We start from the raw sequence: 25,422 nt of genomic DNA on the forward strand, positions 1-25,422 counted from the left end.
TCAAGGTGTCTGAAAATCTTGGGCCAGAGCGCAGGGTGGCTCTTCTCCTGGCTAGCATCAAGATGGGGCTTTGTTTAAACCTATAGCCAGCATAACCAGGTGGGCAGTTATTGTACGCGGACCCCAGAGCTGCCCCCCCGCAGTGGGCTCATGGCCTGGCACTGGCACCAGCAGGTTGAAAGCAGATGGAAACAAGGCTTACAGGCAGCATAAAGGCTCAGGCTACAGCCAGCACTGCTGGGCAGCTGCCAGCTGCTGTCTCAATGGCAGCGGCCAGAGTGCAGTGCACAGAACCCTTTTGCTTTGCTACAGAGGGGGCAGCTGGCACCAGGGCCTGGCCAGACACCCCATCTTGGTGTGATGCTGGGATGGGGGTGGGTGTCGCACACACACTAACCTCCAAGATGGCTGCAGGAGCATGAGCAGCTGAGTTTGCAGGACCCAGCTCATGCCAAGCTAACCATCCCACCCTGCTCTGCTTTGGTGAGACCTCAGCTGGACGAATCAACCCTTTGTGCCTCACCTGCTCTGTCCTAGCCAGCTCCGCTAATGACCCTCAGCTCTGACCTGCTCTGACTGGTCTGGACCACCCCTGCAACCAGCCAGGACCAGATCCTGCCCCCGAGCTGCCAGCCCCAGATGGCTGATGCTCCCCTCAGCAGCAGGTTTATAAAAGCCCAGCTGAGCGCATCCCCTGTGCTCCATGCACAAGGGACACAACTGAGCCTGAGGGGCTCATTCCCCTGGAGAGCTTCAACACCCCCCAGCTCCACATCCACATCTCCCTCGGGGCTCCCAGAGCTCTCAGGTTCGGCTGGGCACGGCCCCCTCAGCCGCTGGGCCTGCAGGAAGGTGATTCTGATCAATGCCCCTTGGAAAGAGCCACCCTGGGGCAACCTCCTGCTCAGCTCAGGGTGTTCTGCAGGCCTGCACTGGGCCTGCTAGAGCATGGGAAAGGGACCACCTGGGAGGGCTCCCCACAGGGTCCCCTCACCCCCTGTCGCCTGCAGACCATTCCTCTTCCTGCCCCCCAACCTCCCTCCGCGTCTGCACAGCCCCTCCCTTTCCTTCAGTAACCTGCAGCCCATGGACCCCCATGAACCCCCAAGGAGCTCCTATGTCTTCCCTGCCCCATAGTGCCTTCAGCCTCCCATTTGGTGCTGCCCCCGGAAATCCCCTGCAAACACAAGCTCCTCGTAACTTAAATCACTTTTATTTGACAAAACAAAGAAACAAAAACAAAGAGTTTGGGGAGAGGGGGGAAGGTTGGGCAGGTGGGAGCCCTGAGCCTGGAACAGGGAGAGCAGTTCTGGGCAGGATGTTCCCAGCGGACTAGCCTTCGCCCTGTGCTGTGAAGCATGTGCTGGTTTCCACCCCAGCCCCCGCCCCCCAGCAGAGGGACCCTCGTTCTACAGATTTATCAGTAAGGGACAGCCGCAAAGGCAGAGGTGCTAGGGGGAGGAGGGAGGTGAGCACACCTGGTGCCTTCACCCGGATGCGCATTAGCAGCAGTGGAATGCAGGGCAGTGGCTGATCAATTGGGGGCTCATTGTGGCTAGGGGAGGGGGTGTCAGTCCCTGGCCTGGGGCCACTACTTGGCCTTGGCCACATTCTTTCGGAGGTTGTCCAGCAGGTTCAGGAAGCGGCTCTTGAGGCTCTCGGCATAGGGGGTCAGGCGCTCCTTGAAATCCTGCAGGAGGGGCGTGACCTTCTCTCGGAAGGCGGTGAGGTGCTGGATTACCTTGGCCTGGTACTCGGCAGCCTGGGGGATGCCCTTCTCCCGAAACTCCTGCAGCTTCTGGGTCAGCTTCTGGCGCAGCTCGTCGCTGTAGGGGGTCAGGCTCTTGCGCAGTTCATCCACATGCCCACGCATCCGGTCCCGGGCCTCCTCAGCCACGGGGGCCAGCTTCTGCTGCAGGACCTCTACCTTCTGCCTGGTCATCTCTTTCAACTCCTCACCGATGGGGGCCAGCTTCTGGCGATAGAGCTCCAGCTCCTCCGTCCACTTCTTGGAGAACTTCTCCAGGAAGGGCTGAATCTTCTGTTTCACCTCCTCCATCTCCTTGGTCAGCTCCTGCTTCAGGGCCTCTGTGTCCTTCACCCACAGCCCCAAGGTCTCCTTATAGACAGGAGCCAGGTCCTCCTGCAGTTTCTGTGCCGCCACCGTCAGGGAGTCCAGGTTGTCAGCCAGCTTCAGGCTGCAGGGGAAAAGAGGGCCAGGGTTACACACCATTGCATGACCTCTCTCCTGGCAAAGCCCAGGGAGGCCTGGAGATGCAGCTTTGTTCCCAGCAGGATGGGACAGTACAGCCGGCAGATGGGTGCTGCTCCCAGCCACTGCCTTATCATGGGACTAACACTGGAAACTGGGAATTCCTGCCCGCTAATCCCAGCTCTACCACCACCTCCCTCTGGCCAATCACCCCATCCCACAGTTTCAGAACAGTTCACTCATTTTGGGTGCTCAGGTTGAGACATCCGGGACCTCAGAGTGGCTGACACCCCAGCTCTGGGTCAAGTCAATGGTAGATTTAACCTCTTCCATGCCTCAGTTTCCCCAGACAACCTGGGGATGACAAGGCTCACTCAGTGGAAGGAGGGAGAGTGCTAGATCCACTGCAAAGGTGAGGGGTGTCACAGCTGTCAGCTGCCGTGCAGTGCAGGCCACCGGGCACCCCACAGCGACAGCAGGGACAAAGCCCCACTTAGCTCCAGGGGCAGAGCTTGTGGTCACCGTTAGCTGCTAGGTCCTAGGGCCTGACACACAAAGCGGAGCAGTTCCCATTCCAACCAGCAGAGGGCAGTGGTGCCACGTGGGGGGCATCACAGACTGCACGTGTAGGGCTGGTGCTGGCCCTCCTCACAGCCTGCTCCTCCCCAGAGTCAGCAACTTACTCAAGCTGTTTGCCAACTGCAGAGGCCTCAAACTGGGAAATGACTTCCTTGCCACTGGCCTTGACGGTCTCCAGATAGACTTGGACCATGTCCTTGAACTGATCCAGGGGTGTCTGCGGCTCGTCACGCTGCCAGAAGTAGCGAGCCTGAGTCCCTACAAGGAAAGCACAAGAGGGCTCAGGACCAGCTCCCCAAACCCCACTCTGGAGAGACTCCCCACCTCTTGCCAGATCTGCCTCTGGTCTGGAGTTGGCAGCTGCTTGCGCTACCAACCGTGGGCGTGGTGGACTGTGCCCAGCTGTTCCAGCCCCCTAGGCAGGAAGGGTTTCCTGGGGGAGCCTGGCTGGTTTTACACATCTCTGGTTTGGAGAGGTTACAGGCTGGGTTCTTCAATTGGGGCAGTGGGCTCACCTGGCCCAGTCAAAGTTATAGCTCCAGAGCTCCTGGCTCCCAAACCTCTGCCTGCTGGCCCACCCTGCCCCTCTCTCTAACCCGAGTGTGGCCCACGCTCTCCCTGCTGCACATAGCTTGTCTCTGCTCCCTAGCCCAGACAGGTGCTGTTTTACAACAGGGGCGTCTCCAAACCACTTGTAGAGTCGCTCTAGGATGGACACCTTCTGCAGAGACTGCCTGGCCTGGCCCCTTGCAGAGCAAGGCACACGGGTCTGCTCAGGGCTCTGACTTCTGGGCCTGGACACAGCTCCTCTGCCCTCCTTGCTCAGGGTGTCTGGATTCACCCCACCTTCGAGACTCATGCCGATTTCTGGCCTTACCTGTGAGGAACACCAGGGCGAGGATCACAGCGGATCTCATCTTCAGCTGCGTGTCTCAACCTGCAGAAAGCAAAAGAGTTTGGGGCTCAATAGAAACTGCTTAACAGAGCGAGGAGGTGCCAGTCGATGATTGATCACCGGAGGACTGTGACAATCTGGGACAAGCCTGGCTCCTTCCGCCATTATCTCCCCCATAAGCCCCAGGGGAGACCCACTTACTCACCTGGCACTGCCCCATTCTGCCCCTGCCCACTTCAGGCGTCTCAGGGCTCTGCACCAGCCTGACTGGCCAGACCATATAACAAAGGCCATTGGTGCCTTTACAACGGGGCGAGCAAGCGCTCAGAGGGAGGCAAAGGGTGTAGGGCTCGTGATCTTTCTGCTTCCCAGCTATGCTGCTGCTGCCAGTTCTCCCAGGGTGGGGTGAGGATAGTATTCTTCCCCTCCATCACCTCTCACAGCAGTTAAACATGCCCTGAGTGTAACCTCCCAAGACAGAGGGAGGCTCCTAGCGCAGCAGGGCCACACAGAGAGCAGCTCCAGTGCCCCAGGAACCGTTCCCAGCAAGTCACACTCATAGAAGAATTGAGCCGCTTACCAGTTTCACTGCCTCCTGCTGCTGCTGCTGCTCCTCCTCCTGAGTGTGGCTTGTGCGTCCCCAATGCTGCTATTTATACTGGAGAGGGGATTTATCATGGAGATAAGCTCGGGAAAGCACTCCCAAGTTCTGATTATGTGGCGCTTAGAGTTCAAGGATCGAACACATCCCCGCTGTGGACGGGTGCGATCAAGGAGCAACTGCCTGGGAGGAGAGGCCAGAACAAACAGGTTCCTGCAGAGGGAGCCTCCAGACCAGCTAGGCTGTTTACACTTCGGCTGACCCAGATTTTCCACCAGCCCCACTAGGACCCCTCCTACCTCCTGCCCTTCAGAAGCCCCTGAGATTTGATGTGAGCCAGTGGGCAACATTTGGATCCTCAGGGATTCATTTTTGTTTTCTCAGGACACCTCAGACCCTCGTCTGTTTCTTTTGAAACAATGAAAGGTGCACTAGCCACCACGTACCCGCCCCCCCAGCTCTAAAGTAACCACTCGCAGGTCGCCTCGTGTGCCTAGCACAGGTCAGGCCAGCGCTCAGGCAAATGGGAACCTGCCAGGCAGATAGCGCTGAGTCCTGTGGTGGTGTGTGCAATGGGGGGCATAGGACCACTGGAATGGAGGTGGGGCTCAAAGTCTGGAATACCAAATGCTCTGGCCTTCCAGTACCCTGCCACGGCCTCTGACGAACTCCCTCAATCCCCAGGCTCAGCCCTGGGGACGACCTCCAGAGCCGGGACTATCCTAAGCCAAGCCGCCTACCTAAGCATCATTCTGAGGAACATGGGGCTCACCTCATAGCACTTCCCCTTTGGTCCGTACGGGGCCAGGGGAAGAGGGCATGAGGCCAGGGTATCCACTCCTTTTTCTGGCCATTTAAACTGACAGGATTCCTCGCAGCCATGGCAGGAGGCAGCCTTCCTCAGCAGCCCAACCTGTGGAGTGCCCCATGGGTGGCACGACCCAGCATTCAACTGGCCGCAGGCCGTGTGGTGTGAATGGGAGATTAGGTCAGCCTTGGGCAGCGACCTGCCAATTGGTGCAATATGGTCCATTGCAAGGGAAAGGATTTGCTCTTCGCAGACATCGGCATGAGCTGCTGGGATAGTTCAGCAGCGAAGACAAGAGGGCAGAGAATTCATCCAAACTGCACCAAGGGGATCTGATCATGGGGCTGACAAGGGCTCCTGCTGGAAGACAGCAGCATGCTCTGCATTTACTGCACCAGTTGCTTCATCATCACACGTGGCTGGTCCAGCTGGCTCCCACCTTTCTGGCCTGGCTCACAGAGAGAAACGGCACAAGGATGAGGTGGATCTGGGGCACTCAGGGCAGGAGCTGCCCCAGACAGAGAATGAACAGGCACCTGCCGGTCTCCAGCCACACCAGTGCTGGGGATGCTCTGGGACAAGCCATTCCCTTTCCCCTGGCCCAGAACAGACCTTTCCTGGTGGAGTTCTGGACACTTTCCTAAGGCTTTTCTTTATTCCTGTCCTGTGGGCATCATTCCCCTCCAGCTGTGAGCGCCCATCCCGCAGTCCAGGCAGTTCGCTCTTGGCCAGGCCCGCCTGGGGCAGGAAAGGCTGTTGGTGATTCACCAAGTGACTGACTTCCTCCCTCCAGCACGGCGACTCAGTGGAACGCGCGTGTGTCCCCGTCCCAGTCCGGTCAGGAGATGACACCAAGGAGTACCTTGGTCCACTCCCAAGCTGGCCCCGTTTCAGTTATGAGTTAACACTCTCTCTGCCCAGGGCACTGGACTCACTGAGACACCTTTAACTACTAGCTTGTTCTTTTTCTTCACACTGGCTTGTAAGTGAGACAAGGCGACACAGAGGATGGATGGATACCACCCTACTGATGCTGTGAGTGGATCTGCAGTAGAGCAATCACATGGGCGTTAAAGAGAGGGAAGAGCAATAACAGAGCTATAGTCTGGTCGTGCTGGGATAGGACAAACAGCTCCCAAGACTGAGTTTGTCATCAAGAGACGAGAACCGGGGGAGAGAAAGGAAGAGATAATGGAGGTCCCAGAGCAGCAGGGACTCATCTCCAAGCACTGCATGCACCGAAGGAGCTTAGACAGTGAATGATCTTACAGATAGATACTCACAGGATCCACAACATGAGCTTTAGATAGGGCACTATCTATTCCCACTCTGAATCTCTTTGCTTTGCTCTCTATCTTCTCTGCGGGGGGCAGGGCGGGTAAACACGAGATTTCAGAGAAACAGATCAGAGCACAATTACCAGGAACCTGAAGGCACTACAAAATACAGGCACTTCTTCATCTGAAGCTGGGATAAATTAGCAAGGGAGACAGAACATGCAAATCCTCCCCATATCTGCTGAGTAAGTTTATTAGCAAAGCAGATAACATCTCATACCAGAAGCCATGGAGCTTCTTAAGTGAGGTCTGTGCTACCTTTAAAAACAATTGGCTGCACTTGGATGCACAATGAAGTCTATCCATTGACAGTCAATGTATTAAACGTCATCTAGCCTACGGAAGTGCTTGTCCATTTGGAAAGAATTGGTAAAGACCTTCCCACCCTGACACTTCCCTACACCCAGCCCCTGACCACACATCTTCCAGCAATGTGTTAGTACAGTGGTTTGCAACTTTTTTCATTTGCGGACCCCTAAAAAATATTGAATGGCAGTGCGGAGCCCTCTGGAAATCTTAGTCTGTGGACCAAAGGCTGAAAACCACTGTGTTAGTACGTTTCATCCTGAGGTGTTCAGCTCAGGTGGCGCTCAGCAGGTCGAGGGAGTCTGTTACCATGTTATGCAGGAGCCCCCATCGTGTCTATTTCAGCTTTGAAAAGTCAGGAGATCACCAGCAAGGGTGATTTCATATGGCAGGTTGGATAACAGACAAACATGCAGCAACTGGAGTGCAGCCAGTCTTGGCACACTGCAGCTTTCAGCTTCTGGGATGCTATTCAGAGAATCCAAGTCAGGCTGGCTTCTCCTTTGCAGCAGATACTGAGCAACACCACAAACAAGAGATCACAAGATCGTAATTATGATTTTATTTGTCATGATCCCACTGTCCAACTAAGTTACTAGTTGCAAGTGACCCACAAAAAATGGACTAAAGATTTACTGAAAGTTGTTTTTAGTCCAGCATAAACGAGGAAGAAAAAATACTTCGGACATTTCCAAAAAACAGAAATAATAGCAAAGTATATTAATATACATTCAACACATACTGCGCGTATTGATTACTACAATACAAAGCAATGATAAAAAAGTGTGATACTGCGAAATGGCACGGTTAAGCAAGTCCCTGCTTTTCTTTTGGATGGCTACTGTAGGGCGGCTGTCAACTCTCCCAGAAATACAATGTCATGTAAACAAAAGGAAAAACAAATCGAAGATATAGAGCAATGTCAAAAAGCCTTTCAGTGTTTCTTGGTACCTTCTCACTGATCCGGCAAGCCCTGTCTGGGTCCCCCCCCCCACCACCACCACCACCACCACACACTGTCTATTTTACATGTTAAAGAAAATGTAACTTGACAACTACACCCCAATCAAACCACAGTGACATTAGGCTTTCTAGAAACATTGAGCTGGGAGGTACGTTTGTCAGTTGCGGATTTCTTCTCTCCCCTCCCCTCCCCTTCTCATTGCAGGTCCATTTATGACAATTGCTTTGGGGAAGAGATGCTGATAGCAAATTAACCTTTGCCATGCTGGTCTCACACTTCCTTCTGTGCAAATTCAGAGGGTTGGATTGATTTTTCCTTTATTTAAAAAAAAATTCCAAAAAAGTGTCAGTAATAGGAATTTTCAGTTGTAGCATTTAAAGTTCCAAAGGCAATGATGACACAAAAGACTCCCTTAGCCCCAACCACTGGAGGGGGCGTCGGTTTCTATCAGTCAAGGAAAGAAATTCAAATGAATGAGAAAGAAGAGATTTATGCACATCTGAATTTGTATAAAGGAGAACACGACTTCTGCCACTGGCACAAGAGAAAAAACCAGTCACAATTACAATGTCATTAAAAAGAAATAAAATACTTTGAACAAAAGGTGCAAGTCACAATTCAAATAGAGCAGAATCTAGTTAAAAATTTCTCTCAAACAGAAATTCCTTTTGTCTTTTATTAATAATAATAATAATAATTATAATAATAATAAAAACAACATTTACCATAAAACAATTCCTACATGATCAGGAGGAAAAGCTAGAAAAACAGAGAAACAACAGGTCTTCTTTACTTTCAACTGGGAGCTGGGGAAGAAAAAAAAGGTCGTACGTGGGTTTGGAAGGAAAAGGTATTAAAAAAGGAGGGGGGAAATGATCCTTTTAGCACAATGACCAAAAAAGAAGTGACAGAAAGGCAGACCAAGATGAACGAGACAAAGCGTATTGCACCACTGCTGGGTGTTCGAACCATCCCTTGGAAGAACCAGTGGGGTGGGGATGTAATCTGCTCCGCAGGTTGGCTGGGGGTGGGTTGGACAGGCCACCATTGTGGTAAGGGAGACTGAGATGCTCTTGCCTCAGAGTAGCTCTGGGCCCTATCTTCAGTTCAGATGCAAAGGATATGGAAATAAAACTACAGCATGGCCTTCTTCCGCCCTTGGGGCTGGGCTTGTGGGATGTGGTGTGCGCTGGAACCCTGGGAAAACGACTCTGGTTTTGGACTTGGTTTTCAGGAGCTCTGCTTATTGCTTGCCAAAAGGACAGAGCTTCCAATTCCCTCCCTGCTCCTTGCTTCCCCTATTCAGGCAGGCTCCAGGAAGGCATTTGTCTCATGCTCTCCTCCTTGTCCCCAGAAAAAGATGATGTTGGACAGGTCTTAAGAGCAGGGTTGGATGAAGGGGAGAACATCTGAGTCTGCACCATCCATGATTACCTGGTAATTAAACCCCTCCTCCAAACCAAATGCAAAACTCCAGTTCCATCAATCCTTTCACACAGGGTGTAGGACTCAGGTTAGCTCTACAATAGCTGGAGTTACAGGCAAATATGGCAAAAACGAAAGAAACCAAAGGAACGACACACTGAGGAACTGATTATGAGGAAAGGAGCCATGATATTTCAATGAGAAATACTATGGCAATTTGGCGCAATGCTGCTAGATACTGTTGGTTTAAAATGGACCTTTTCATTTCAAAGCTGTACACAAAACCTGGAAGAGAGAGAGAAGAGATGGAGGGGTGTTAAAGGCCAGGACAAGAGACAGACGACATTTCTCCTTTAACATCCCTCTGCCCATCCCATGCTCCAGCCTGACACAGCCAGCTACATGCCCTGAGCGCTCACGCTGCCAACGCCACAAGGGGCTTGGAAGAAAAGCGAAACGAGCACAAGGAGGGGCTCCGCACCCCATGGAGGTGTGACCACTGCTCCATGCAGCTAACAGTATCATGGCAGATCGACACTACCATCTGGAGGTTCTGTGTCCTTCCACCAACAGCAGCAGCTGCTCCTGAAAGCTACCCACCCCGCCCGAAAGGGGACGAGCTGAACAGACAGACCTGAGTCACTGCACAGCTGTTCAAAGAGCTCCCTCCTGGCTCCCTCAGTGTGGAGCCCACTTTCCCCACACATCACAGGACAGATGGGAGATATTGCTGCATGTGCTTGTTCTTGCACAAATGCCTGAGACCTTCCCTCACCAATCCCTGTGCTCCCACCCAGAGACTACACAAAGCAGAAGCACCGAGTGGCTACTGAAGGTCACCAGCAGCAAGACTCTGAGGGCAGCACTGTCAGCAGTGCAAACAACTGACCTCTGGAAGCTCAGCAACGAGATCTTCTATCTTAAACTTCATTCTCAGGACCCACAGCTAAGGGAGGGGCAAGGAGTTGCCTAGGGATATCTAGCCCATGGGCAACTGGTACTGGAGATCTACCCTAGAGGCAGAAAAGGGAAGATCTGAACGTACAGAAACAGAAAAATACTCACTCCCTCCTCCTGCTACACCCCAGCCTGCTCCATCCCAAAGGGCACCTCCGGGTGCTTGTAGCTCAGGAGGACGTCTGTAATACACGTAGACGGATAACAAGAGGTGTTTAAATGCTGGCTGCCATCAGCTAGATTTGGGTGCTCTTGACCTTCCAAACTTTCCCCACAGTCTGCAAGACCAAAGAGTAACATCAGAGTTTGTAGGTGAAAGGGAGAAAACTCTCAGTGCTACTTGGGACACTGGAGTCTACCAAGAGCCAAGGAGAGCAAAGTTGATTGGAGCTTCTGGCAGAGGCTCAGGCAGGGCCTGAGGTGCAGAGTGTGCATCAGGCCTGGCATGCAGGGCTGTCCCTCATTTTAACAGAAAGTCATTGCAGTGAGCATGACATGAAACCAGGACTTTGCCGATGTCACAACTACCTAAGAAGTCACACTGTGCTCTATGTGCTACAGCCCAGCTGTCTCCCTGGTGCTCAGGGCATACGGGAGAAGAGGTGACGACAGACCTTGAGAAGCATGTGTGGAAATGTACCTGGAAATGTACCAGCCAGTAGAGTGAGCTTCACAGGAATCCAAGACTAGTATCACTATACAGGGAAGCCACTATGCGCTTAAAACTGCAGCACAACCCAGAATGACAAGGGCTGCACCAGAACTAAGCACCAACACATGCTCTGTGGGGAGGTTGGTAACAGTGCTTAGAGTCAATCAGTGCAAGCTTTCGACACACAAAAGGCCAAAACACCTCAACTCTGACCTGCAACAACTCCCGATCTTTCAGCCTCCACAGCTCTGCCAATGCAGATCTATTATTCCAGCCCTTGGCCATGCTTAAACAAGTAATGCCAACTGTACCGTACTCTACAGTATTACAACGTGCCTAATGCACTGCTGGCTCTATGCACAGGAATACCACCAAGGGAAGGGACTCTGGTGTGGACCCATATCTGATGGATGAGGATGACATAAATCAGCATCACTTCTGACCCAAACCAGATTGCAGCAGAACTCAATCACCTCTGCAAGATGCCTTTTCAGCCCCAGGCAAGTCCTTACCCTCACTCTCCCTGGCATGTAGGTGCTGGCTTGCCATGAGCGATGACTGGCTGAGTACTGCATCAGACATCCGAGCAGAGCTTAGTGCTTTTCCAGCCATTAAACTCATTCCAGGCAAGTTATCCAACTGGACCTGAGGAGACGGCAGAAGGAGACAGAGTCACACCCCAGTGCTCCCCCAGGACCAAAGGTGACATTTAGAAGTGCACATTTTCTTTCAGCACGCTACTAAGTTATAAAGGAAAGTTACCCAGGCCTGGACTATGACAGAACTGCTTCCTAACCCCAAATGGCTGATATACGTGGTGCTCAGCACAGCTGTCCTTGCTCCTCTCTCTCAGTGACTGAGACCGCACTGCTAGGTTGTTCACCAATATTGCCTGGCTGGAAGTTTGTTTCTTTTGCAGATTATGAGACACTCTGGGCTGTATTCATCCCTGCTGCAACTCAAATGTTTTCAGCAGAGGCACCCTAGGGTGCGCTTGACCCTGCAGGAAAATCTCATATGGAGTTGGGTATATGTGGGTAACCTGGCCAATACTTGGTTAGTCACAGGTGGGAGTTTCACTTTTGGGTTGGTCTTTGCTAAAAGCACTTGAAATACTGCCTGGTACACAATGGACATGCCGTTGAGATGTTCCAAAGGCAGCAGGGGAAGCATGTTATCGCATTGCTCTGCACAGCGCTGGATTCCAAGTTAGCCCCACAGGTTTATAAGCTGCTAGTGAATGGCCTATTTGCTCAGCCCTAGAATGAACACTTCATAGAAAGTTTTACACGGTCTGTAAGGCCTGGCAGCCATGAACCTTCTCAAACCTACATAGGCATCATCGCTGTTCTGTATGGTGTGATGTCTCTGCAGAGTCCTGGGTCTGTGGTGCTCAACGGAAGCTGGTCTTGCAGAATAACCCACTCCATTATGATTGGGCATCTCTACAGCTTGTCCTGGAGAACTTCTGTCCATACAGTTCCCTACAATGGATTCTTGGAAGTTAGACAAAAGAGAAAGGGGATTGATTAGTATAAAGAAGCCAGCGGTTTCCTGAGTGGTATGTAACATGGAGTAACTGCCTTAATGAAGAACTCTGGCAGGATCACAGAAGGCAGGGGGATGAATTAACAATCCATTAGCCCATGATGACTGCAAAAAGGACATCAACTGGACATATACTTCTTGTTCCTGACTGAGGAGCACAAATTTGTTTTGCCTTGACTCCAAAGACCATGGCTGGGCTGCTCTATTGAAGAGGATCTCACGACTGGCTTGATTACTGATCTCAGTCACAGCTAGTAGTCAACTGGAATCACACAATGAGAACTCAGAGGGAAGAATGCACAACTTCTGTCTCAACCAGATACATAATATTTGAGGAGAAAAACGCTATCACAATGCCGGGAGACACCCACACAACCTCGTTCTGTCCAGTACTAAGACGGCCTTTTGCTCCCACTTGTTTGAAGGGGTCAGATGTGCTGAAAGAGACCACTCCAGAAAGAGATGCTTACGATTTCTGTCTTGTAGGTCCCAGAAAGGCCGTTCTGCATAACCTTGGAAAAGGGAGTTACCAAGATACTAAATCTCTATCAAACCACTGCTCCTTGCCCTTTGCAAACATGTTTGTAGGAAACTGAATATCTGTGCAAGTATCCTGCCTGGCAAAGTCCATCCATAACCTGCTGCAGGAGCTGCTGTGTCTGAGGGCAAGGGTTACGTTTCTACCAAGCAAAATCTAATGTTACTAAAGGTCGCACTGGACTCCGAATGAACAAGGAAGCCTCTCCTCGCTCACTTTTGTCACACATTGAGCAGACTGTTTCACTAACCAGCCCTCTCTTTGTTTCACGCAGGCAGAACAAGCCAGTTGCTCTTTGCACAAGCTTTACAGCTCTAGGGGCCCGATACTTCGTGAACTCATGGGATCAGTGATGTTGAAAAGGGAGCATCCACCTGTCAAATCATCAAGAGAATCTGCTGCAAAGGCAAGATACACAATCTCTGCTGGGGGCCTACCAAGCATACAGCTGGTGTGTGTCCAGGCCACTGCGCAGCACCAGACCACCATGAAGAGGCCTTGGTTTGGTTTTCCTGCTCTCCAGGCCACCAGGCGTTGGGAATACTTGGACAATGTGACAGCTCACGGGTCAGAGGAAAGGACCAAGCACAACTCTGGAGCTGCACTGAGTAGCTCCTCCATTTCTCCCTGGGCACAAGGACAGCTGCCTCAGGGCTACAGAGGTCCAACCTCCTTGACTGGGAAAAACGGAGTTGCCTGGTGCAGTGAATGCACAGGTGCTGCACTGCTTTGGAGAGGCCCTTTCCAAAGTCAATATTGGACACTCAGTGACAAATCCAACCTGGGTGTAACTCTGTTGTGCCTATGGAGTTATACGACGGATAGCTGTGGTCTCTTTGCTTTGGCAAGATTTCATGCCCGGCATTTATCGTAGATGATCTATTCACTGTTTCAAGAATGACCCTGTTCCCAGTGAAACCTTTAGCAGAACATCCATTCGTTTCAGTGCCATCCAGACTGGGCCCCAAGCTGGGCTGCCCCACGAAACTAACACAATTCATGCATGCGGGGGGCGGGGGCCTGCACCTGTCCTAAGGAAGATAACACATTTCAGCAAAAGCAACAATGTGGCTGCCCCATTCCCAGTAGAGAACATCTGTCTCTCACTCTGCAGCCAAACAGCACTTCAGAGTCTGGGATTCCTGCCCAGCGAACGGGTCTAGACTCCAGGTCACTCTGCATTAACATGTCCTGGTTCTCACGGATGAGGTGTAGGTACAGAATCTGGGGTTAAAATCTCCCTCCCTATGAAGAATGGGGTTTGGCAGCCTCTTGTGCCAGCACTCCCTTTGCCACAGTCCAAGCCGATCTAAGTGACATTATCCATGCTCAAACCAGCTTGCGACTCAGCTGGCAGAGACAAGTGTTACATGTGGATCAACTCGCCCGTCTATCCGTACTACTCAGCCATGCCAGTGTCCCTAGCCCCCCCAGCTTTCGGCCTCCCAGCTCACTTGCCAGCCCCAGTATTTTGGGGGGAAAGGAGGGAGTTGAAATGCACTGATCATGCTGCTTTATATCACAGTTACATGGTACTTCACCATGCTGTGGTGTTAGGGGACCAGATTTTGCAGTAATACAAGACTAGATCTTGGCTTTGCCTCCCTCTGCACAGCCACAAGGTTAAGTTCACTTAAAAGTCTCACTTTCCTGGAAAAAAACAAAACAAAACTTGAGTTACCCTGGAAAACAAACTGTTGGAAAGAGGCTGTGAGAAAACTGCCACCCACCCACGGCTCCTGCTGCTGTTCAAACGGTGGGAGCAGTTGTCTGAGTGGGCAGCTTACAAGAGCCTGCAGCTATCAGCAGCCAGCCTCCAAGGGCTGCACAAACAATGTCAGGGTGAATTTCGAGTGAGAGAGGCACACAGTTAGCAGCCCATCAAGCCCAGAAGCCTGCTTCCACTAGGGCAGCCCATACCCCTGAGGCTCCAGGGGAGGGAGGAGTTCCCTCCTGAACCTCTTGCTCTAGACCAGGCCTGCACAACTTGTAAAGCAGTGAGGGCCACATTACTCCAAAGAAAACAGCTGAGGGCCAAAACCTCCCGGCCTCGCAGAAACACCCCGCCCTAGGGCCGCCCAGCCCTGCAGAAACAAATCCTCCTTCCCTTTAAATCCCAGCCGGCCCCACCGCCAGAGTCACGGTTGGGAGTCAAAGGGCTCTGGGGGCAGCCCTGAGCCCTTTAAATCCCAGCCGCGGCTGGGAATCTCTGCGGGCAGCCCAGAGCCCTTTGACTCCCGGCCGCGGCTCGGATTTAAAGGGATCTGGGCTCCCCGTGGCTGCAGGCAGCCCAGAGCCGTTTGATTCCCAGCTGCAGCTGAGATTTAAAGGGCTCTGGGCTCCCTGCGGCTGTGGGCAACCCAGAGCCCTTTGATTGCCCGCCACGGCCGAGATTCAAAGGGCTCAGGGCTGCCCGCAGAGCGCTGTGTGCGGGGGATTTAGAATCCCCCCGCAGGGCGCAGTGAGGCTCCGGGGGCCACATGCGGCCCGCGGGCCATATGTTGTGCAGGCCTGCTCTATACAAGCAAGAAAACCATTTAGCACGTACAGCTGCCACTGCTGTCAGCACGTCTCATGGTCAGGCCCAGGTTACACAGAAGCTGTGTATCCATGTTTCATTGCAAACCCCAATCTGCAGTCGTTCCTTCCCCCAGCTGCTGCCTGAGCAGGGTAAAGCTCTGCGCAGGAGTCAGTTATCCACATCTGCATAAGACAGTTTGGTTCCCACTTCCCTGCATAGCTTCAGCACAACAGGTGTGACAGAGCAGTGATTTGTTCCTCCCCCACATTAGTGGGTAACCTACAGGGCTACTAACCCGTTTAGGGGCTGGAAACCTGGGCTGGGCAGTGTTTTCCAAGCTCTACTGCATCTGTAGCACAATGATGTCCCATAAGCAAGTCACTGAAATCCAACTTAGTGGGCCACAGCTGGTGGGAGCCTTCATCAGGATTTGGGTGAGAGGCAGCAGTAAGTGGTGGCATGCCCCCAAACTCTACGTAACGTCCCAACACACAATCACACTTCCACGGGGCAAGTATGTGGCCCAATGTACTCACCAGGCATGCCAGAGAACTGCAACCAGGAGCAGCATACTCCTCAGTGCATACACTGAAGTGGCAGTGACCGTGAAGTGGCTCCATCTCTCAAGCATAAATATCTACTCCATTGCTTCCACAATGCATTTTCCTCTTAAGGGAAATCACAATTTAAAAACCATTGAAACAACACTGTGAATGTAACTAGGGGCGCTCAGAGACAATGCTGACAGTCTAACCTTTTGGGGGGGGTGGGGCAGGGAGGGCAGAAAAGTCATTCAAGAGAAACCATCACAGAGTTACCCTTGTTTGGGTTAAATATCCCCCAGCAGTACTCCCCCAGTCGCTGTTCAGTGCACGTGCACAGAGCTGCTGACAACATCTGGGTTCTTTTGTATGCAACAGAGTGGAAGTGAACTCTTCAGTGCTATTTCATGGAGGTTTTATTTCACTTAATTTGTACACAAGTGTGCCTGGGTCGCTTAAATGGTAGCCCAATTGGAGGGGAAAGAGCATAGGCTAGATTCCAACTGGGTTATTAAACACAAGGAGGAAAATAAAGGTCAGGGGAGCTACACCTCTTGAGTACAATCTACTATATAAAGACAATGAACAGCCACATGCACACTCCCGCCCCTTTCAGAATAGCTTGCACAATTCCTGGTACATGTTGACTTGTCTTTACTCATTTACAAAGTCTTGCAGTCTAAAGTCCTGCTCCCCTGTGTATCGTGATATTAGGAGAGCCATTAGCAGGGCACAAGCATGGCTTTTGGCTTGTTGAGTCATTCGCACCATTTTACATGCAGTTTATTTAGCTATGTCAATAATAAATATGACCCAGGTCAGTAAAAAAACAGGAACTCAAAAGAGGAGTTTCCAGAGCCTGCTTGCACTAGGACAGCTCTCTCCTTTCCCAGGGCCATGCCTGGAAACTGAAGGACAGCAGGAAACCTGGGGTCTGACACGGCCAGCGCATTAGTGATCTAAATCACCAAATGGACAGTGAAGGAAAGCCACTCCTCGCCCTAGTCCTCGCTCTGAAGGATCCCGTTCGTCTCACATGCACACCTGCTTGAACACACCACATGACAAAATACCTGTGGTTATTGTCTCAACATTAAGCATTGCCTCCTGAGTGGGCAAAGCACCAGTACAGCAAGAGGGTCGAGCGAAAGGTGGTGGCTTCAAATAAGATGCATCTCATTCCTACAGCAGATATAGCTCTACCCTGCTCAGGCCTGCCAAGTGGTATTGCTCAGTGCCTTCGCCCCTCTTGAATGGGTGGGCAAGACGGTAATTCTCAACACATGGGATGCACGGAACTACAATGCAGGGAGAACAGTCATTTAAAGAGACTATGTCACGCTGCTCTGTCACCACAGTCACAGCAGGTGGGGAGACCAGGAAAGGGGACAGTAGTTTCCGCAGGACCAAAACCAGGCACGAGCCACTCACGAGGAGCAAGTTTAACAACCAGTTTTCCTAAATCAGATCAGTCCAGCTCGTTTTGGGGCTACCAGTTAGTGCTCTCTGTTCCAGAAGTGGAGGGTGCTGGCCCGAGAAAGGACGCTGTGCACTACAGGGTGTATTTCATTGACTCATGTAGCACTGCCTGCTCTTGGAGTCTGCTCATTAGCGAAGGAGGAACCAGTCACAGTTTTGGGCTGTGGGGATAATTTAACACATACACTCCCTTAATTTGGGACACTAGATTTTTTTTTTAAATAAAAAACCAGATAAAGCCACCCAACACTTTGCAGCTCATCTCTAAACTCAAAGCAGGAATCCAAGGTCTTTTTCACTACCTGCAGGTTATAATCATCAAATTCCAAGTCCCAGGAGTCTGGCCGTGTCCCTTTGTTATTTAACAATTCTTCTCCTCATTGTTTGGTACAAATTTTGTACAAGTTCACAGTTTACTTACAGCCTTAATAGCTAAAAGACTCCAGAAAATTCTGCCCTAAGTTGACTGTCACTGAAACTCCTAGTTCTGCCTGATATACAGTCATTTCTGCTTGCATGTGGTGTGTATCGGACATTGGAAAAAGCTGTTTCATGCACACAAGTAGCACTAAGTCTTACCTCTGCTGGGCACCTTATTCCTACTGAATCCGGTAGCTGGCTGATGTCTGTAATGATGCGTCCCCAATTCCTGCCCCTGATTAACAGTTCCTAGCAGAGATTCTGGGTCCCCATGCCCTCCTGCATTTAAAAGCAGTGGGTTCTCATGGCCACCTTTGGTCAATGTATTTGAACTCTTAGTGTCCGGAAAGCTGTCCCTGGCACCCTCACATGCACAGTCCTCCTCCATGCTCTCCGAATGGATCAGAGCTGGCTGGTGTACATACCCATGCGGCGCCACTGCTGCAGATACCTGCTGGATACATTCTTGTGCCCTGATTTTTAAGAGATGTTGGGGGCTGCTGTGATGGTACGTGTCAGCATTCTGATAAGGCACAGACAACGACTGACGCTCTGATAGGTTCTGTCCCATGCTGGGGCCCATATTCCCAGCATCTCCTTGGCTCATATGCCTGAACAACTCTTGAAATTCTTGCTGCTGCTGCTGCTGCTGCCGCCGTTTGATGAGCTGTGCAAATTCTGCCGGGGGCAGTCGCATGTCCGTGTGCCCCGTGAGCGAATGCCGGGGGGAAAGCAGTCCCTGGAGGATATGCGGTACCTGCTGGTGTCGGCTGTAATCTGGCGGAGTTGGGGACAGCAGTGCCTGCTGTAGTGCCGATGCCGTGTAGTGCTGCGGCTGCTGCTGATGTGCGCTTTGAGGGAAACTGGGGAACTGGTCAAGTTGAGGGACCTTCAGGGCTTGCTGCGTTGTGGGGAATCCCACCCCTGCTGATGGGCTGTAGCTGCTGGGGGATGCACGGGCCTGATCTGAGAACAGGTGGGGATGTAAATGCACCTGGTCATAGTTAGCAGGGGGATACCTGTTCATGTTCAAGCTGCAAGGAAGAAACGACAGTGATTGTGTTGCAGCAACCAAGAGCAAACCCACCAATGCAGAGGAGGCCGCCACCACTCAGGCACTCTGTACAATCTCCCAATCCAATAGGCTGTCCATGTTCAGGGTGGTGGCTTGAGCGCCTAGCTGGAATGGAACAGAGGGGACCAAGGTTTACCACCCAGCACCTCTCTGGGAGAGCTGCAGAGACAACGCACTCAGACCCTGCACAAGAGCACATGCCCCAGGTCATCGATGACTCCGCAGGGCCAGGTAAGAAGGAGTGTGAAGTCTCTGGAGATAGCTGGGGGAGCACAGATGGGGAAAAAGGTGCTGCGAGAGGCAGAGCGCGCCTGTTGGAGCTCTTGAAGCTAATGTAGGCTCCAGCCAGACCAGGCACAAAGGGGAATTAGAAATGGTCTCTGTACTTCTTTATTTCTCCCCTCTTATTAAAGCACAAGACTCTGCTTGAGCAGCAACTTGCATTCCTAGAGAGAAAGATGGCTTCCTACCCAGCATGGCTCAGGAGTTGTGCTGACTTCAAACAATCTCCACCTCCTGGCTATCCGACACCCATCCCACTAACAAAGCCCTGAAGTCTAAGGGTTTGGACTAGGATCACAGCTAACTCCACAACATGACCAGCGCATGGCCTGCAGCTGGCAGCGAGTGCTGTGCTCAGACTGACAGCCAGCCTTGGCATACGGAGAGCCATGGTGGCAGTACTCTGACCGGCCGTGTTTCGTTTCTTCTCCTTCCCCACCCCAGTGCCTCCCCAGGTCAGCAGAACACTTAGCGAATGGCCTTACCTGTGCGACTCTGCACTATCAGCACTGAGCTGCTTGGACAGTGGCCTGTGACCGTACGTGAGAGAGGCCATCAGGTTAGCTCGATGCTGCATTTGGATCTGATTGGCACTTGGGTTGATAGACATGCCTCGGGGGTGAGGGGACAGGCCCTGCCCTGCCACAGCTGCCCCTTGCAGAAGGTTGTTGCTGAGCATATCTCCGGGCTCTTGCACTTGGATGGTGACCGGCTGCGGCGCCATGCCCATGCATGTCAATGCCACGTTCGGGGGAGGGGAACAGTTACCAGACTGCTGGAAGATCGCACTGTGGGACGGCAGCCCTTGGAACTGGGACTGAGAGGCTGCACCTACAAAGAACAATCCCTTTGAGTAATTGCACTGAGCTGGTGCAAGGCTTGAGAGCACGTTCTCTTTAACAGATAAAGCGTCTGATGCTATCAGGGCCAAAGGTAAGATTTTCAAAATCAAGCTGCACTTCAGTGGGTGATGAGGCGTGCGCCTTTCCTGACTAAATCAGAGCTAAAGTTTCATTGTACTACAGCCACAGCTAGAAATACTTGCAAGACAAAAGAAACAATACCAGCATAAAGTTATTTGCATAATCAAAGAATAATATCTCTCCTCCCCGGCCCCAGAAATGATAAGCAAGGACCTCATGACATGTAACTTATTCCAGCTGGCAAGATCCACTGCAAGTACACTGATAGCACCAGCCCCTTGTGCCAGATGAAGAATCTTTTACACCAGCTATCTGCGCCAGGCACTAGAATTTGGAGAAGACATGAGCTGTTTTCCCAAGTGCTTTATAAACCATGAGGTTCTGACAAACGGCCTGCACAATAGGAGCACAGATGGCTTGGTCCACTCAATGCTTACCATGAGTCTGTAGCATGCTGCTATTCACAGGAGGGGGGCTGCTATTTGGCTGCCTGAAGAGATGATTATTAGGGTGGTTTGGGGGTGGACTAGATGGCTGAATCCGTAACCTACACAAGAAAATAAGCATCTTCGTAAATTGCTCTTCCTGATATAGATGCTTGTTCAAGTTTTAGAACTGAACTCTAAAGTGCTTTTAAAAAAAACCACAACAAATAATATAAAAAACTCCTTTAGAATATTCAAGGCTTTGCAACATAATTTCTATTTTACCTTCATTAGCTATCTGGATAAGGGAGTATGGTCCAGTGGTTAGAGCACAAGCCTGGGACTCAGGAATCCTGAATTCTAGTCCTGCCTCATCATGACCTATAGCAAGGCTCTCCCACTCTGCCTCAGTCTGCCTCATCTGCAAAATGGGATGATATTTACTAGCCAATGGAGGGAGGGGGAAGGGTCTAAAGAGTGTTTGCAAATGGCTTGGCATTCAAGGTGCTAGAGAAAGTGCTCATGCTATTATTGAAACTCATTTGTTTTCAAGCTGGTCAACAAGCAGCATTTCCGGGTCAATATATAACAATGTTATGCCACCAGGTTACTTTCAAGGTTCTCTTGGACAGAAATGTTAAATGCCTGATTGCCAAAGCCGTGTTCCTAGAGCCCCAGCTGCAGCCTGCACGTGCCTCTAGGAATGAGGCCCAGTTCTCTAAGGTTATATGCTCCCAGCTGGCTTTGGGACAGGCCTGAGTGCATCACTGAGCGCCAGCTTCACCCCCCACCCCCACACTTTACCAAAGCAAACCCCTTTCTTTACCTCTGCAGCTGGTGGGTGAGTAGAGCTGGCTGGTTTTCACATGGAGCTTGCAAGGGTGGAGATGGCTGAGGTGGGCGAATACAATCCTAAGCCAAGCACCAAAAAGGAGGAGAACAAAAAGTATTTGCAATTAGTCAGTCCCCTCTTGACTGAGAGAGTGTGGACCAATAAATTAATCAACCTAAGACAGAAGCTCTCGCTATCCTACCGGCTGCCATGCATTGCTTTGGAAAAGCCTTCCCCCTTGTTCCTCATTACAGCAGGTCAAGCAATCTAACTTGCCACATATACAGAAGTTTTCCTCCCTTGTCCCATGGGGCCATTCAATATCTCTACTGCAGAAAAACCTGGCCAGGATTCAGGGAGCATGGTCCCGGTGCCAGTACCTGAATCTGCTGATGGAGAATTTGATGATGCTGCTCCTGCTGGTACAACATGTGCTGCTGCTGTGTCTTCTCCAGAGTTCTCTCGTCCATATGCCCACCGTACATCTTCTGTAGTTGCTCACACTCCTGTAATGAATTCAATACACCCACAACATGATCTCTTCCTGCACAGTAATCCCGCTGTGCAAAAAAGGCTTTCACTCTTCAGTCTCCTTGGCAGAAAGAGCCAGAGAAAAAAAGAACTCCAGGACAGAAATCCTTATCCATGTAGTTAGCAGCATGTGTGTGCATAATATCAGGGTCATCTCAGCTCTCTCATACAGTGGGAAAGAAACAGATTCACATGGAACTAAACTCATGGGCTATTTACTCTCCTTACACTGCAATTGCAAGGAGTGCAAGTGAAAAGCATCAGACATAAAAACCCCAAGATTAAATTAGTATCTTGTGCTCTTGCAGTGCTGCACAGGGAAATTCCCCTCTTAGTGCCCAATCCAACTCCAACTAAAATCAGCAACAAGACTCCCACTGAGGTCAAAGACAGGACTATGCAATTTATGCCACAGCAGAGCAAAATGGCCTTTCAATGAATGTTATGGCATGCTCTGGGACTGCAATGAGACTTCACTGCCATTAAAAAACAGTAAAGGCACCAGTGGCTAAGAGGATTTTCAAGAGTGTTCTTTAGTCTGGTTACTCTGTGCAACACCACGGATTGTTATTCAAACAGGCAGGCCAGGCCCAAGAACCAATCATTTCAACTTTGAAATGGAATTCTGGGGACTGGTTTCATATGCGAGTCTTGGGAAGAAACTCAGTGACAGTCTCTAGGGAGCACAGGTATCAGGGCCCACATTCCTCACTGGAGCCTGACTTCTCCGACCTTACATGTGTTTCTACAGTGATATATCAAGTCCCCACAAAAGGGGAAGCCCTCAAGGTCCCCAGGCTGCAGCTGAGATAAAAGCGGATGAAGGCACTTCTACAAAGCACAGTCAAACACACAGAAGGAGGGAAAGGACATGTTCCCCAGCTGCAGCTCTGAAGAATGTTTAGATCCAGGAGACAAAGCAGTAGGAAAGGTTCCTCCTTTGTTTCTCCTGCTGGTAAGTTGGTGACCTAACCTAATTCATTGCGTCCCTCTTCCTTCCTTTACCTGCTGGAGCTGTTTGATGCTGCTGTTATTGCCCATTTTCTCCAGGTGGGCTTTGAACGCCTGGATGCTGGCAGCACCGTCAGAGAAGCGACGAACCGGGGAGAAGCGCTCAGTGGGGAGGTGCAAGGTGTTTGAGTCCTTGTAAACAGAGCTAAACACATGGGGAAGTGGGTTAGTGGGGCCAGCTGAAAAACAAACTGAGCTACAGACACATTTCATTTACATCAGCTCTGCCCAGTTCTGCCTGCCCAGAAGTTCTGTTTCTGGGTGAGAAGTAAAGTGTCATTAGTTTATTCATCACCCGCATGATACAGTGTTAGCAAGTCCATTTTGTGCTAGGGCCGGTATATTTTCTCTAAGATTTTGCTAGTCTAATTTATATCCTAACTAGATTATAACAGGGGCACCAGTCTGTAACTGGCCATACGACTTGGCCTGGCACTTGGTTCCACCGACCTGCAGAAACCATTCAACTGCTAAGAACTGAAGGGCGTTTCTCCATCTGAGAGCTTTTTCATTCACCATACCTCAGAGTTTACACAGTGACATTTTTGCTAATCTGGAGCGTCCCTATATTCCAGTGGGATGGGAATACTTTCTGCTATGAAAAATTGTTGCATGTTCATCTATCTGAATTGGGGAAGTAGGAGCCAGTCAGGAATGCTGCTGTCTTAGATGAGGTGATTCTGCTGCTGGGAACAGTTGTGTCTCCATGGCAAGGCCTGTTCTTTAAGAGGAGACCCTAACAACCACAGCCAGAGCTTGCCTGCTCAGTCTAATTCTAAAATACAGTCGGCCAGCACCTTAGGAATTCTAATTTAAACAAGCCCAGGAGCAAGACCAGCATAACAACCGCCTCCCAGTCCTACCCCAGAGGCTTTACTTGCGGGTACCCCTAGAGAGAGACTTCACTGAGAAAAGGGCAATCCACTGGATTTCCAGAAAAGGAGGAAAACTGGAAAATACTAATTTGTGCATCAAAAGGGGCACCAGTAACCCTGACATCTGTGGGGAATGGAGGCTTCCCATTCCAATGCCAATAAAGCTTAGACCACCACCTAGCAGTAAGGCCTGCCCTCTCTCAGCACACACAGAGGCTTCCAGGATCTTCCATTTCCTAGATGAGACACGCTGGTGAACTCGTCAGACTGGTTTATTCCAAGCACTAACACACATCAGGCCTCGAAGATGAGGGAGTTTTAATCTGAACATGTTCTCCCAAATGGTGCACCTTGTGACTACAGAGGAATAGAGTGGGGGGCGGGGGAAGGTGTCAAAAAAGGAAGCTGCACTTGTAGGGGGCCCTCAAGACAAAACCAATTATGGCAAAACCAAAGTTTTAGAAACACTTCTAAGTCTCCAGTGCATGCAGATAAAAACTGCTGTGTCACAGCACCAGTGGACGGAGGTGGATAAGATTCACACCCCAAGGGTAGGAAAGACTCTGCTGACTACAGAGCTATCAGGTCTATCCTGCAGCCACTCTGAGTCAGAGGAGAGGCATTAAACCCATTGTAGGGGGGATGTGATGACTTTGTTTCCAGGAACAAACTTCCCTTTCAATCTGGGTTCCCATATATGAGTCAAACCCAAGCACGTTCATCCTCAAGACTACATCTTTAAGAGTATTACAACACACTGCTCTCTCTCCGCCCAAAAGCAAACACTAACACGAGGACCCAGTTAGTTTTCTGCCCAGACGGGTTTAGCTTTGTACCAATTCAATCCATACAGAAAACGAGTGGACGAAGTATGGCTGCAGCAACGGTCTTTGTCTGCGAAAGGCCCTTAGGGAACAGGTCTTTAGAACATCCCTGCGGATGGTGTGGTTGTAAAACAAACAGAAGATAATCTAGCTCCATACAGTAGTGCTTCAAACTGAATTACGCTAGACGGACAAATTAGTATTTTAAATATTTTATGTACGTACAGAGTTCTCTGCTAAAGCCTGCTCTGAAAGACAAAACAGAATCTCTGCCGGAGAAGCCACCCCTAGCAGGAGTAAGATTCTCATTCATGTTGTAACATTTCCAGGATGTCAGTTCCAGTTATTTTCACATGTTTAGCCCTGCTTGGTAAAATGTATTTTAATTCATTACAATTTTAAATATGTTCCAACTAAGGTTAGAGTTGGCTGGCTGTCATGTTCCCTTTCTACCAGTCAGCAAGCCAAATCTGTCCATCTGACCGTCCAACTCAGTAACGGGCAGCAGAAGCAAACGAGGAAAGTGAGCATTGTGCATGAGGTTCCCTAGCATGCTGGGATGATGCACAGTAACACTGCCCCTGGCACTCCAGACTGGCTTTCTAGACTAACGTATGTTGAGACCTTTTTAAGTACAAACCAGTTTCAAACAGACCAAGTTAAGCACCCAGATAAAAGCTGGCAGCTGTTCAATAGCCAGTACTTTGTGGTTTACTGCAGGTTTTGCCACACTACAAGATACCATCTTCCACTAGCTATGTCTGAGGTGTACAGAGACTTCCAGCTGCTTGGTCTGGGGCCAGATTTGATTTTCAAGTTTCTCTCTTTTTATCTCATGCATGTCTGTAGTCCCACAGGCT

General features: G+C 50.7%; 2 protein-coding genes across 8 annotated transcripts in view; both read right to left on the bottom strand.

Moving 5' to 3' along the window:
- Window positions 1–1,234: 1,234 nt before the first annotated feature.
- On the bottom strand, window positions 1,235–7,188 carry APOA1 (apolipoprotein A1). Its single transcript, XM_032796103.2, has 4 exons — window positions 4,267–7,188; window positions 3,669–3,728; window positions 2,896–3,049; window positions 1,235–2,198 (listed from the first exon to the last, which is right to left on the bottom strand). Exons 2-4 carry the CDS (start codon window positions 3,706–3,708, stop codon window positions 1,592–1,594), a joined length of 801 nt encoding a protein of 266 aa, XP_032651994.1. The 5' UTR covers window positions 3,709–3,728; window positions 4,267–7,188; the 3' UTR covers window positions 1,235–1,591.
- An 89-nt stretch (window positions 7,189–7,277) lies between these two features.
- Window positions 7,278–25,422, bottom strand: part of SIK3 (SIK family kinase 3) — a 155,240-nt gene continuing 137,095 nt past the window's right edge. For 4 of the 7 annotated variants that reach the window (XM_032796094.2, XM_075073575.1, XM_075073573.1 and 1 more), the window contains 10 exons: window positions 22,858–23,008; window positions 21,702–21,827; window positions 21,316–21,401; window positions 20,502–20,611; window positions 19,627–19,972; window positions 17,944–18,818; window positions 12,069–12,232; window positions 11,210–11,381; window positions 10,193–10,362; window positions 7,745–9,412 (listed from right to left, as the gene is read on the bottom strand). In XM_032796094.2, coding sequence (XP_032651985.1) covers window positions 10,205–10,362; window positions 11,210–11,381; window positions 12,069–12,232; window positions 17,944–18,818; window positions 19,627–19,972; window positions 20,502–20,611; window positions 21,316–21,401; window positions 21,702–21,827; window positions 22,858–23,008 — 2,188 coding nt within the window. In that variant the 3' untranslated portion in view covers window positions 7,745–9,412; window positions 10,193–10,204. Of the gene's footprint in view, window positions 9,413–10,016; window positions 10,141–10,192; window positions 10,363–11,209; window positions 11,382–12,068; window positions 12,233–17,943; window positions 18,819–19,626; window positions 19,973–20,501; window positions 20,612–21,315; window positions 21,402–21,701; window positions 21,828–22,857; window positions 23,009–25,422 lie in introns of all 7 variants that reach the window. The other 3 variants (XM_032796095.2, XR_012657233.1, XM_032796096.2) reach the window with 3 other exon arrangements.

The sequence above is a fragment of the Chelonoidis abingdonii genome, chromosome 18, assembly GCF_003597395.2.
Source record: "Chelonoidis abingdonii isolate Lonesome George chromosome 18, CheloAbing_2.0, whole genome shotgun sequence".
In the NCBI taxonomy this organism is placed as follows: Eukaryota; Metazoa; Chordata; order Testudines; family Testudinidae; genus Chelonoidis; species Chelonoidis abingdonii.